Here is a 12,410-nt window from a genome sequence, read left to right as displayed (position 1 = left end):
CGGGAAGATCGGGGACCACACCTTGGTTCATCACTGTCTGAGGAGACAAGGATCTGTCCACGTGGTGGGGGGCTGCTGTGGCATCTGCCCCCTGCCCCCTGGTGCCTGACACTGACCACCAGCTCCTGTCCCATGCTTGCCCCAGACAGAGCTTCCCCCGTCAGACCCCAAAGAGTGAGGGCACAGGAAACTCCCCTACAGCTGACCTGCAGGGACCCAGAGCCCTGTTTTCCCTGAGTGCAGGGAGCACAGGGTGGGTAGGGGCATGTAGCGGGCTGCCAGGAGACCCCATGGTAGGCCCTTGCGGAGGGCCCTGCATCTCCGCCCACCTGCAGCGGGAGCACCACCAGGGCCACACAGATCATGATGACCACCAGCAGCTGCGATGGCCAGATCTGGGGCGTCACGTCCCCGTAGCCCACGGTTGAGAAGGTGACGATGCAGAAGTAGAAAGAGGTCAGCAGGGACAGGTTGCCGCCTGACCGCTCCAGGTGCTGGATCCCACAGGTCCTATGGCCCGGGAGGCAGCACCACCAGGAGGTGAGGCCGACCACACCAGAGGCCCAGTGTGCCCCACCCATGGCCCCTGCTTACCCTAAGTTCCCAGGGTGCTGAGAACAAAGCAGACCTGGCCCCACTCCTTCAGTAACCGGGGAACCCCCACCCCAACATCTCATGTGCACTGCCCCGACCCTGGTGCTTCCTGTGAGGGTTGGCCTGGGCCCTGGCTTACCACCCGGCTCTCCCTCAGCCCTGGCCCTACGCCCTCACCCCGTAAAGACGAGGCAGAGCAGGGTGCAGAAGAGGATTAGGACCTGGTTGAACATGGCTGACTGCGTTCGCAAGATGGCGCGGTGGAAGTCGTTCTGCGGAGGGTGTGAGTCAGCCAGCAGAGCTGACGCAGACCCAGTGGGAGTCCAGGGAGCCTGCAACCCCGGCCCCCTGCTCCTCGCAGCCCAGCCCACAGACCCTCCCCGGTGGGGAGCCCCACGTGTAAAAACTTCCTCAGTAGGTGGTGCCTGGTCAGAGGGCAAGAGGCCATGCACACGAGTGGCCCAGACCAGGACCCAAGGGGTGTCCTGGGAGGGTGGGGCGCTCAGAGGCAGGGCATCCTGGGAGGGCGGGGGAGTCAGAGGCGGCGTGGCCCTGGGAGGGATGGGGGTGAGGGGGTGGTGGTAGGTTCGTGGAGGTCCTCACGATCATGTTCTCCAGGGCATGCTTGGCCAGCCAGCAGTTGAGGAAGACTGGGATGAAGAGGTTCCGCAGTGGCGGCCAGAAGATCTGGGGGCAGAGTGGGGGTCAGGGGCCTGCAGGGCTGTTTGGGGGACTGCGCTAGGCTGGGGGGAGCACCCACCGTGATGATGAAGGGCAGGGTGTTGATCATCTCCAGGATAAAGGAGACTTGGAAGATCTGCTCCCAGACGTTGCCCTGGGGGGTCAGGCAATACAAGATGGCAGAGTGGGTGGCAAAAGGGGAGGGGCCCGGGAAGGGGAGGGAAGCGGATAGTGAGGGAGGGGGCAGGAACGTGGGGGCACAGGTACAGAGATGCATAGGGGAGGGGGCAAGGGAGAAACACTAGACCCAGAAGGAGGTCAGGAATGGGTCTGGGAAGGGAGGCTGAGGGGGAGGGCGATGGGCGGTGCTGAGTTGGCAAGGGGAGGTGGGGAGGTGGGGAGGGGAAGGGGAGGGTTGGAGGGGACTGTGGGGCAGCTGGTGGGTGGCAGGAAGCCCAGAGTGAGGGCTCACCTTGTAGCTCAGGTACATGAGCAGCATGGTCTCCAGGAAGCTGATCATGGCCACGATGACCTGGGCAGGAAAGGGCCGGTCAGGGTCTCAGCAGGTGTTGGAGGGTGTGTGTGTGTGTGTGTGTGTATGAGATTCTGTGTGTCTGTGTGTGTGAGCCTGAGAGGGTGTGAATGTGTGTGATTCTGTGTGTCTGTGTGAACATGAGTGTGTGTGTGTGCCATTCTGTGTGGTGTGTATATGAATGTGTGCATAATATGTGAGTCTGTGTATGAGCATGGTATGTGTGGTGTGTATGAGTGTGCGTATCTGTAATCCAGTGTGTGTGTGTGTGTGTATTTATGTGACTCTGTGATCTGTGTGTATGTTATTCTATGTCTGACTGTGTGTGTCTATGTGTGAATCTGATTGTATGTATGTGTTTGTATGAAACTGTGTGTATCTGTGATTCTGTATCTGATTGTGTGTGTGTCTTATTATTCTGTGTGAGATGTGTGTCCGATGGTGAGTCTGATAGTGTTTGCTTCTGTGTGTGTGTCTGATTGTGTATGTGATTGTGTGGGTCTGTGTATGTGATTGTATGTATATTCCTTGCCCCAGCACTGGCACTGGGCTCCCAGGGCCGAGCCCTGCTGGGAGTCCCAGGTCCCCTCTCCCTGAAAGCTTGAGCCCAGTACCACCCTGGGCCTGGAGATATGGAGGTGGCTGACAGATGAGCCCAGGGTGCCGAGACTCCCTGGGGCTTGGCTGCCCCACTCACCTGGACAGCCCACAGAGCCATCTTCCGCTCCACCCAGAGGATGGGAGCCCTGCGGAGGGGACAGAGGGCAGCTGCGTTAGCTGCGGTGGCCTGGGTGGCCGTGAGCACTGGGTAGGGGCAGGCCTGGGGTTGGGACATGGGCCAAGGGGCTCCGAGGACCGTCCAGTGCCCCCACAGTGGTTCTGTGTTGGAGCCACAGCTGCAGTTGCTTTGCCAGGGCACCTCGCCAGGGTGCTAACCATTGCTCACTGTGCTCACAGGTGCTGATTGGCCTCCGGCCTCATCCACACTCGGGGCTGTGGCACTGCCACCATATGGTGCCTCCCGGGTGAGGTGCACCCTCCCCACGCAGACTCGGCTGGGCCCAGACCCAGAGGACACCTGGGGGATGGTGCAGGGGCAGAGGTCTCCCACCTGGGGTCACTGGACGTCCCCTGCCCAAACTCAGACTGAGACACAGAGAACCTAGCCCTTGAGGGGCTGCGCAGGCACGAGCCACCCCGGACTTGTAGGCCCGCTGGCCCTCCTTCCTGAAGCTGCAGCCCCAAAAGAGGCACTGCTGCAGTGGGGGTGTGGATGGAGGTGCAGGCTGGGCTCTCCACCCCCTGCTTCTCCGGTGGGGGGCGGGGTAACTGAGACATAAGTAAGGGCACCAGAGAACAGTGACTGGGTCAGCCTTCCGGCGATCTCCGTGCTCCTGCCCAGCCAAGCAAGGGCAAGGCTGAGAGGGGAGGAGACCCAGCTCCATGCCCCCAGAGGTGGGGGGCAAGACAGCCACCAGCCTGACTCTGGGCCACCCTTGGTCTCTTAGGCTTCCGGAAGGTCAGGAGGACGGGAAGCCAGGGGTGGGGAAGAGGCCACCCAGCACCGTTGGACCGTGGGTGTGGAGACTTCCGAAAGGCCAATGGTTTGCAACCTCTATGTTCGCCACGTTTAAAAGAAAAGGATAAATGAAGCGTGATCCCCCAGCTCCCGACTGCAAGGTCATGTCCTTCTCTGGCATCACCAGCCCAAGAAGGGGACGGGCAGGGGCGGGAGCTGGGCCACGCAGCCAGGGTGGCCAGCTGGCAGCTGACACTTGCTGCCCTCCTTAAGCTGTGTGCCAAGGCCACGGCCCCAACTGGGACTGACCACGCACAGCCATCATCCGGGAGGTCAGGGGTGCAGGCAGGACTCCCACTCTGTAAACCCCTGCCCAGCCCACCACCCTGCTTAAACTCACCAGTGGAACTCGGACGATGATCCATTGAACTTGTAGACCTGCTTGGGGCATCCCCAGCTGCGGACAGAGAGAAGCTGGCACTGCCAAGGTCCCTCCCAACACTGCCCCTGGAAGGGCCCTGCCAGGGCTGTCTGGACTCAGGAGGGTGGGAGAAGACACCACTCGCCCGTCTCAGGATGACGGTGTGTCTCAGATGGGCATCTGTGTGCTGAGTGGGGAGGGTGGCAGCATTGGGCTCCATCGCACATGCCAGGTCTGGGGGTGGGGGAGGGGGGCAGTTGTGTGTGGTGAGGACAGGCCCCAGGGGAGGGCGCAGAGCCTGTCATTGCCCCCACTAGAAAGAGACATGGTGACATGCAGGGTCCCAGCAGGGTGAGGGGATACCCCCAGCACAGTCTGGAAGGGTGCATGAAAGGGGCAGGGCGGAAGAGGGCCACCTCTAAGTTACTGCCCAGGACCGGCCTCTCCCAGGAGCAGCAGATGGACCCACACCAGGGCCCTGGCTGCTCTCCGAGTCCCGGGATGGGCCCCCTCATCCTCTCTTTTCTTGGGAGCAGTGGTCTCACCTTGGTCCTCTCTGCACACCTGGTGGCCTGGAGGCCAGGCTCGCTATCTGTCCATCCTCCCATCTGCCTGTCCGTCCCCCCATCTCTTTAGATCAGGGACAGGGTACCCATATCGCAGATGGGGAGGTTGGGAGGCCGGTCTACCCAAAGCAATCTACAAATCCAGCACCACTGGAATTAACTTCTGATCGCCCCCTCCCCTTCAGAAATGGAAAAGCTGCTCCTCACGTTCCTATGGGATTGCACGGGGCCACACGGAGTCAAAGCAGTCTTGGGGCCAAAAATATAAGAGAACTCGTATTTGCCAATTTCCAAATATATTAGAATGCTAGTGTGGTGCTGGTATAAGGACAGACATCTTGGCCAAAGAAACAGGACAGGAAATCTGGAAATACACCCATTCATGGATGATCGACTCATTTCTGATAATGTGACAGAGGTCAATCACTGGGAGAGTCACTCCCTCAGCACACGAGGCTGTAATCACTGAATCTGAACAAGAATTAAGCTGAGCCCTACCCCTCCTTCACACCCCATTAAATACCAACCCAAATGTGCCAAGGGCCCATCTACAAGGTCTAAAGCCACAGAACCCTTAGAAGAGAACAGGGGGAGTTTCAGTAGCTTCTTTTAGAAAGTGGGTTCTTAGATTCACGAGCAACTAGAGAGAGAGAGAGAGAGAGAGAGAGAGAGAGAGAGAGAGAGAGAAACAACCAGACAACTTGGGACTTGGTAAGAGTTCAGAACTTGTGTCATTAAGGGACTTTACTAAGTTAGTGACAAGACCTCCTATAGGAGGAGAGAAAACATCTCATGTCAGATCAGGGCTGACTACCCAGAATACCCAAAAGCTTACATCCCAACAAAGTTGAAGAGCCTAACTGGAAGAATGGACCAAAGGCGTGGCTAGGCATTTGTCCAGAGAAGCCCTCCAAGTGACCAAAGGGTGCGTGACAAGACGCCCAACATCATCAGCCATCAGGAGCTGGATGCCAAGACCACAGGAAGCAAGGCCATCACGCGGGTCCTCTTGCAAAGCGGAGAGGACAAGTAAGGTGAAGGTGCGGAGAGACGAGGGGGCATGTGCTCACGGTTGATGGGGATACCGAGGGCTGCAGCCACTGTGGGAGACAGGAGAACCAGGAGCTGTGACGCTACTCCTGTGTGTGTCCCCACCAACACTTAAAATCAAGGGCACAAAGCTGACAGAGCCTGGATATCAAAGAGATAGCGTCTGGGGTCTTAAAGGCTTGAAGGTAAACAAGCGGCCATCTAGCTCAGAAGCAATAAAGCCCACGTGGAAGAAGTGCACCAGCCTGTGTGATCACGAGGTGTCGAAGGGATCAGGTATCAGGCATCGTCAGAACAAAAAATCATTATCATAGTGAATGAGGGGGTGATGTGAGGAGTGGAGACCCAAAGCCCATCTGTAGGCAATTGGACATCCCCTTACAGAAGGGTCTCGGGGAGGAGATGAACCAGTCAGGTTGTGATGTAGCAACGATGAAACATACAACTTTCCTCTAGTTCCTAAATGCTTCCTCCCCCTCCCCCGCGCAACTATCATGATCCCAATTCTACCTTTCAAATCTGGCTAGACCAGAAGATGTACACTGGTGCATATAGGAACTGGAAACACAGGATGCGTGATTCCTACAGGACCAGTGCTGAGAGTGACCATACTGGGAAGGTGGAGGGAGGGTGGGGTAGAGAGGGGGAACCGATTACAGGGATCTACACAGAACCTCCTCTCTGGAGGATGGACAACAGAAAAGTGGGTGAGGGGAGACGTCAGACAGTGTATGATATGACAAAATAATAATTTATAAATCATCAAGGGTTCATGAGAGAGGGGGAGCGGGGAGGAATGGGGAAAATGAGGAGCTGATATCACGGGCTTAAGTGGAAAGCAAATGTTTTGAGAATGATGAGGGTAACGAATGTACAAATGTGCTTTATACAACTGAGGTGTGTATGGATTGTGATAAGAGTTGTATGAGCCCCAATAAAATGATTTTTTAAAAAGCAACGACGCAAACAGCTCTCTGAGCACCAGTGTCCACTTCAGTGGTGTTCCTCAGCAGATGAGGGGCAGGAAGGACTCAGGTGCCCACCGGTGGACACGAATGGGCCATCAAGAATCAACGTATGCAGACGAAACTCTCCAGTCAGCGTCTTGCTGGAGAACAACGCGCGGTGTGTGCTCATCTGTAAGGGGAGGAGAATGGACCAGCCCACGGTCGGCCCTGTGGTCTCCCACAGAGGAGAGGGGTAGACAGGATGGGGAACAAACCACAGCAGAGGAGACCCAGGAAACAAAGAAACAACCTCACACAAAAGCTGGAAGGGGAAAGAGAAGGAAATTCCTAGAGGAAGCCATACAGGGTGACGGAGAGAGAAGGCAAGGGCACAGGGACATTCCAGAGCCCAACATCCGAGCAACAGGGATCCCAGAAGGGGTCCTGAGAAAAGGAGGGGAGGTGATCTTCAAAGACATGATCCACGGGAAGCCCGGATGCTAGTTCCCAGACTGGTGTCACAGGGAGCTGTCCAGGAGTCACAGGTCAGTGGGCACAGGGAAGTCCCCAGCCTCACAGGGAAGGATTGCTCCATGCTGAGACCAGGAAGGGGACGGGCCGCCCGGACCATGGGCAGTGCCTCAGCAGAAGGGGCTCGCAGGGTCCCACAGGGACTTTTCAGGTTGGCAAGGCTGCAGGCAGTGGACCCCGCACTCTGTTCCCGGGAGTGCCAGAGAGCATGCTCCGTGGAAAAGAAGGGGTAAACCAAGAAAGGGGGGACCAGGGGCCTAGGAGAGTTGGCAGGGCAGAACACAGCCCAGGGCTGGTTCAGGGTCTGTGCTGGGTGCTCTCCTTGGTGGGTGGTAGTCGAGTCTCTCCCACCACCCACATCCCAAACCTCTCTTCAGGAGACCTCTTCCAGGCACACGAGCCCCTGCAGAGCCTGGGAAGGTACTGCTCTGGCTGGGGCTGGGGTGACCCCAGGACCCTCGGACGGCAGGCCCCGTGTCCGCCACGCACCATCCCACGCCCTGGGAGCGCTCCTCCAGCAGAACACGGACGATGTATAGCAGGCAGGTGAGCAGCTTCAGGGAGAAGTTGAACAGCCGGATCCGCAGGCCTGCAGGGAGGGAGGGGGTCGTGGTGGGGAGGGGTCAGCAGTGGGGAGGGGAGACTAAGTGAGTGGGCTGTGGTCTTTCCCCAAGAACTCTCCCTGAGCTCCTGGGAGGCTGGGGTGCCTGGTGGTAGGGGGCTGGGGTGCTCGGTGGTAGGGGGCTGGGGTGCCTGGTGGCAGGGGCTGCACCATCTCTGAGAGGTACTGCCCAGTCCTCATCTACAAACACAGCTCGGAGGCTGGGGGGCCGGGCATGTCCCGGGGGGAGGGCTGGGATCCAGCATGTGGTTGGTGGGCACTGAACCCTCACCCTTGCCCCTGGGCGCTGTCCAAGGTGGCTGTGCCTCTGAGTGGGAAGGTGTGGAGGGGAGGGGCAGCGGGTGGGCAGGGGTGGATCCGAGCCCCTGTATCCAGCAGGGGCAGTAGGGCTTCTATGCCTTTGCAGTGCAGAGGCCGCAGCCGCAATGCAGGAAACCCACTGCAGTGACCCCGGCCCGCCGCGCCCACTCACTGGATCTCTGGTTTTTGATGAAGAACAGCTTGAGCCTCTCCTTGAAGGTGTTCTCATTGACGTAGAACTCCACCTGCACCCTGTGGACCAGGAGAAGGGCGTGGGCCTCTGGGGCCCTCCAGCCGCGAGACAGAGGACAGGCCCAGACCATGAGTCCTGGGGGTCAGTGGTTCCACTGGTGGCTGGGCCTGGGCCTGGGATCCCAGAGCCCCAGACAGAGCCAACGGAAGACCAGGAGTCAGGGAGACCTTGGCAACACCCCACACTGTGCCACGGGCCAGCGGGCACATTTCAGAGGGTGGCTAGGCCACACTGCCCACACCCCACTGTTCCCCAAGCCATGTGGGTGGGTAGTACGAGCTGCAGCCGCCCGGACACCTGTGTCTGCGGGGCCCACACCCACTCTGTTGTGCCCAAGAAGATGCCTAGGTGGTAGTCAGCAACTGCAGTGCCCGTTTCTGTGCCCCAGCATTAGTTCCTGATACACCTCCTCCCCCCGGTTCATACAGCCTTGCCCAGTCCTTCCCGACACTGGGCCCCAGTGGCTCCTGGGATGGCCCCTGGGCTGACTGCCCAGACGGGCAGGCGGCGGGAGAGTGTGTGGCAGACTCTCTCCTCTGCGGCCCGAGCTCGCCTGCTGGCTGTCAGGGGGCCGGGGTGGGTCCTGGTGGCCCAGCTGCAGTGGCTACACGTGGACTTGCTCACTACAAGGCAAGCAGTTCGAACCCACCAGCCACTCTGCCAGAGCAAGAGGAGGCTGCCTGCTCCTGTGAGCAGTGACAGCCTTGGGAGCCCGCAGCGGCAGCTCCACCCGGTCCCGTAGGACCCCTGTGAGTCAGCACCCACTTGTTGACAGGGGCCTTTTGGTTTGGGCTGTGCCAGGACCCCCCTGGTATCACAGAGGTGAGGCTCCAACAGGGCAGGCAGGACATCTTATGAGCCTGCACAGAAGTGGGGGTGTGCCCCTGAGGCCAGCCCAGGCCAGGGGTGCTCCCTGTGCCATGCCTCCACTGTCACCCTCCATCCGGCAGCAGGAGGTCTGAGGGCCCGGTGGTAGACGCTGGAGTGCCTGTAGGTAGGGGACTGGGGTGGATACCCTGCAATAAGAGGCATTCTAGACCAGGAAGCGGGGGGGGGGGGTGCGGTACACAAACTGGGTGTCAGAGCAGCCACTGTGTCCCGGGGCCTCCTCCTGCCTCAGGGTTGGGGGCGGGTCCTGGGCAAGGACCCAGGAGGGTGAGCAGCCCCATGCCCCACGCCTCCACCCTGTGTGCCAGGAGGGCTGTGACCTGCAAGCCCTCCACAGAGGCTCCCCAGGCCCTGTGGACCCCAGAACAATGTGCCCACTGCCCAGGGCCTCTCCGACACCCCTGGACACCTCTACTGCACGGGCCCACCCAGGTGGGCACCACTCAGTGCCTGCTGGCAGCTCCGTGGCTGGGAGGGACCCCACCAGGAACAGGGATGCCGCAGCGAGGACTGGCCTCACTCCATGCCAAGGCCTTGGGTAATTTGTGATGAGCTGTGGCCGACCGGCTCCCAGCCCCCACAGAGATGATTAAAAGCTGCCTTTTCAGCAGGAAGTGCGGTTAATGGGGTGGACGTGGGGCCAAGGGTGCTGGACTGGGCCTTGCGGGACTGGTGTGGGGCAGAGCACCCCCCTAACGCGCACCTCCCGGGCCCTGAGTCCCCACTGAGGGCAGAGGGCTTGGCACACACGGTCACAGGTTGAGGGCACTTTTGGGTCAATAAGCAGGCCGGGTTCCGTTGGCAAGAAGCTGCGTGTGGGCCACAGGATTGTCTGGCCTGGCCCGAGACTCCACGTTGTTCTCTGCGGAAGGGGTGGGGTGGTTTGGCAGGGCTGCGCCCGGCGCAGGGCAGTGGTTAGGGCGAGCGCACTGCTGGGCCTCAGAGCAAGGCCACAGCCGGAGGACCCGGCTCGGGATGCCCATGCGGGCAGTAGGCAGACATCTCCATAGCCAGACAGAGAGCAAGGCTGAAAGGACCACTTACAGAAGGCAGTGCTAGTGAGGGGCTTGTTGGGGACCCCAATGGAAGAGCCCTGGAGCTGGCTGGTGTGATGGCAAAGCTGCCTGGAAGAGGAGGCCAGGCTACGGAGTGGGGCCTGCCTGGGTTCCCTCATCTCACTTCACTCATTCACCCACATCACTCATTCACATCACTCATTCACTCACTCACTCACATCACTCATTCACTCACATTACTTTCAGATCACTCATTCACCCACATCACTCTCACTCATTCACTCACTCACATCACTCACTCACTCACATACATCACTCTCTCACTCACATCACTCACTCACTCACATCACTCATTCACATCACTCATTCACCCACATCACTCTCACTCATTCACTCACTCACTCACTCATTCACCCACATCACTCATTCACTCACTCACATCACTCATTCACTCACATCACTCATTCACATCACTCATTCACTCACATCACTCATTCATTCACTCACTCACATCACTCATTCACTCACATCACTCATTCACTCACTCACATACATCACTCACTCACATCTGACATCACTCACTCACTCACATCACTCATTCATTCACTCACTCACTCACATCACTCATTCACTCACATCACTCATTCACTCACTCACATACATCACTCACTCACATCTGACATCACTCACTCACTCACATCACTCATTCACATCACTCATTCACTCACATACATCACTCACTCACTCACATCTCACATCAGTCATTCACTCACATTACTTTCAGATCACTCATTCACCCACATCACTCATTCACTCATCACTCATTCATTCACTCACTCACTCACTTTACACATTCACCTCATTCACCTCACACACTCCAGTCACTCATCCACCTGAGTGGGAATCACCTCTTCTCATGGGGACCCCACTCACAAAGGGACACTACTGCTGTGTTCTGCACCATCCCCTGGTCAGGGGCCATGGGGTCACAGTGACCGCAGGTCCCCACTGGCTGTCCCCCAGAGCAGCCCCTGCCTGGAAACAGTACAGGAAGCCGTGCAGCAGCATGACGCCACGCTCCTCAGGACACATGTGGAGGGGGGCCGAAAACACACTGGCAGGAAGGAACCCGGGTCCTGCGTGGCCGGCAGGCAGCCCACCACCAAGATGTCGTAGCCCCACTGACCCCATTGGGCAGCCAGCATTTCTCACAGCAAGAGCGGGCCTCTGTACGCACAGTGTCCCAGCTCCTCACCCCCATGTCCTCCCCTGGACACCCACCCTGTGGGGCAGGCAGGGAGCCCAGCATGCACACAGGGTCCTGTCCGGCGGCAGCCAAAGGCGGGCTGCCCTCTCCCACGGCGGGTGCACACAGGGTGGTTGGAGGGTGGGGAGGGTTTCCACAGCCTGTCCTGGGCCCTGACCCGTTGTGCGCCATGCACTTAACAGCCAAGAGCCTGACCACCAGCTTCCAGTGCCCTGCCCTGAACACACACCCCTCTACCCCTGCCGGGGGACCAGCTCCCAGCCAGGCCCAGGCAGAAGCCCATCTCCCAGCCTGCTACAAGTCGTGCCTAGTATATGGTCCACTGCCAGCCTGTGCCAGCGTCTGCCTGTACCCCTCTGGGCCCGGGAGGCACCCTTCTGCTGACAGGGCCCGCGGCTGGCTGGACGCAGCGAGCAATTACCGTCTCCCCAGGGCGGGGGACCGGCTTCCAGGGATTCTTGGCAGCAGCCTCGCACAGATGGGCAGGGCTGGGAAGTTCCAGTCACGACGCCAGGCCTGTGGTACCCAGTCCCTTGGGGGCAGGCTTGCTCGCACAGAACCCCAGGTGGACAAGTAGGGCAGGGGTGCTGCCAGCTTCCAGAAGCCACACGCACAGCTCCACACAGTCCCGGGTCTCAGAGCCCAGCGGGCACTGCAGTGGGTGGGGAGCCAGGCTCCAGTCCCTGGTGACTATTCTGAGCAGGGCTTGAGGGTATCATCAGCCCAGGGGCCAGGACATGGACAGAGGCATGGCCCAGGTTCCCTGAACTCTACATGGGAGGTCAATCAGGCTGTAGGGGACGGGCTGCGGCTCAGTGGCCAGAAGGCCACGTCCCGATGGCCCTTGGCCCCTGGTATCTGGTGGCCCCCGAAAGGCACTTACTGTGACAGGGAGGAGTCCAAGCTGAAATCTTCCACTGGGAGCCTGGGGACAGAGGGGACACATCAACGCAGAGGGGCAGCAGGGCTGGCCAGGCAGCGAGGCCCAGGGTCCCTTGAGCAGGCTGGTGCAGACATGGGCGGGATTGGGCAGCACACGGGGTGGGGTGTCATGGCAAGAAAGCAGCAGAGGCAAGCGGCGTGGGGGTACATGCAGCCGTGGGGGGTGCCCCCACCACCCAGGGAACAGAGTCACCCTGCATCACAGGTACTCAGGGTAGCCCTGGAGTCCTCTGTGCCCCCTGGCTCCTCCCAGCACCCACCCTGGGTCATGCGGACCCAGG

At 59.4% G+C, this 12,410-nt stretch overlaps 1 protein-coding gene across 2 annotated transcripts in view; it reads right to left on the bottom strand.

The window, feature by feature from the left end:
- Positions 1-12,410, bottom strand: part of KCNT1 (potassium sodium-activated channel subfamily T member 1) — a 56,088-nt gene that overhangs the window by 16,803 nt on the left and 26,875 nt on the right. The window contains exons 2-11 of one of the 2 annotated variants that reach the window (XM_075558893.1): positions 7,936-8,015; positions 7,331-7,430; positions 3,727-3,783; positions 2,505-2,553; positions 1,748-1,807; positions 1,355-1,429; positions 1,198-1,281; positions 772-866; positions 629-637; positions 330-510 (exon numbers count right to left, since the gene is read on the bottom strand). In XM_075558893.1, the coding sequence (XP_075415008.1) occupies positions 330-510; positions 629-637; positions 772-866; positions 1,198-1,281; positions 1,355-1,429; positions 1,748-1,807; positions 2,505-2,553; positions 3,727-3,783; positions 7,331-7,430; positions 7,936-8,015 (790 nt within the window). The remainder of the gene's footprint in view (positions 1-329; positions 511-628; positions 638-771; positions 867-1,197; positions 1,282-1,354; positions 1,430-1,747; positions 1,808-2,504; positions 2,554-3,726; positions 3,784-7,330; positions 7,431-7,935; positions 8,016-12,410) is intronic. The other variant, XM_075558892.1, reaches the window with a different exon arrangement.

The sequence above is a fragment of the Tenrec ecaudatus genome, chromosome 10 (genome assembly GCF_050624435.1).
Source record: "Tenrec ecaudatus isolate mTenEca1 chromosome 10, mTenEca1.hap1, whole genome shotgun sequence".
Lineage (NCBI taxonomy): Eukaryota > Metazoa > Chordata > Mammalia > Afrosoricida > Tenrecidae > Tenrec > Tenrec ecaudatus.
The sequence above is the reverse complement of the archived record's forward strand: the minus strand, read 5'-3'. Positions and strand labels throughout refer to the sequence as shown.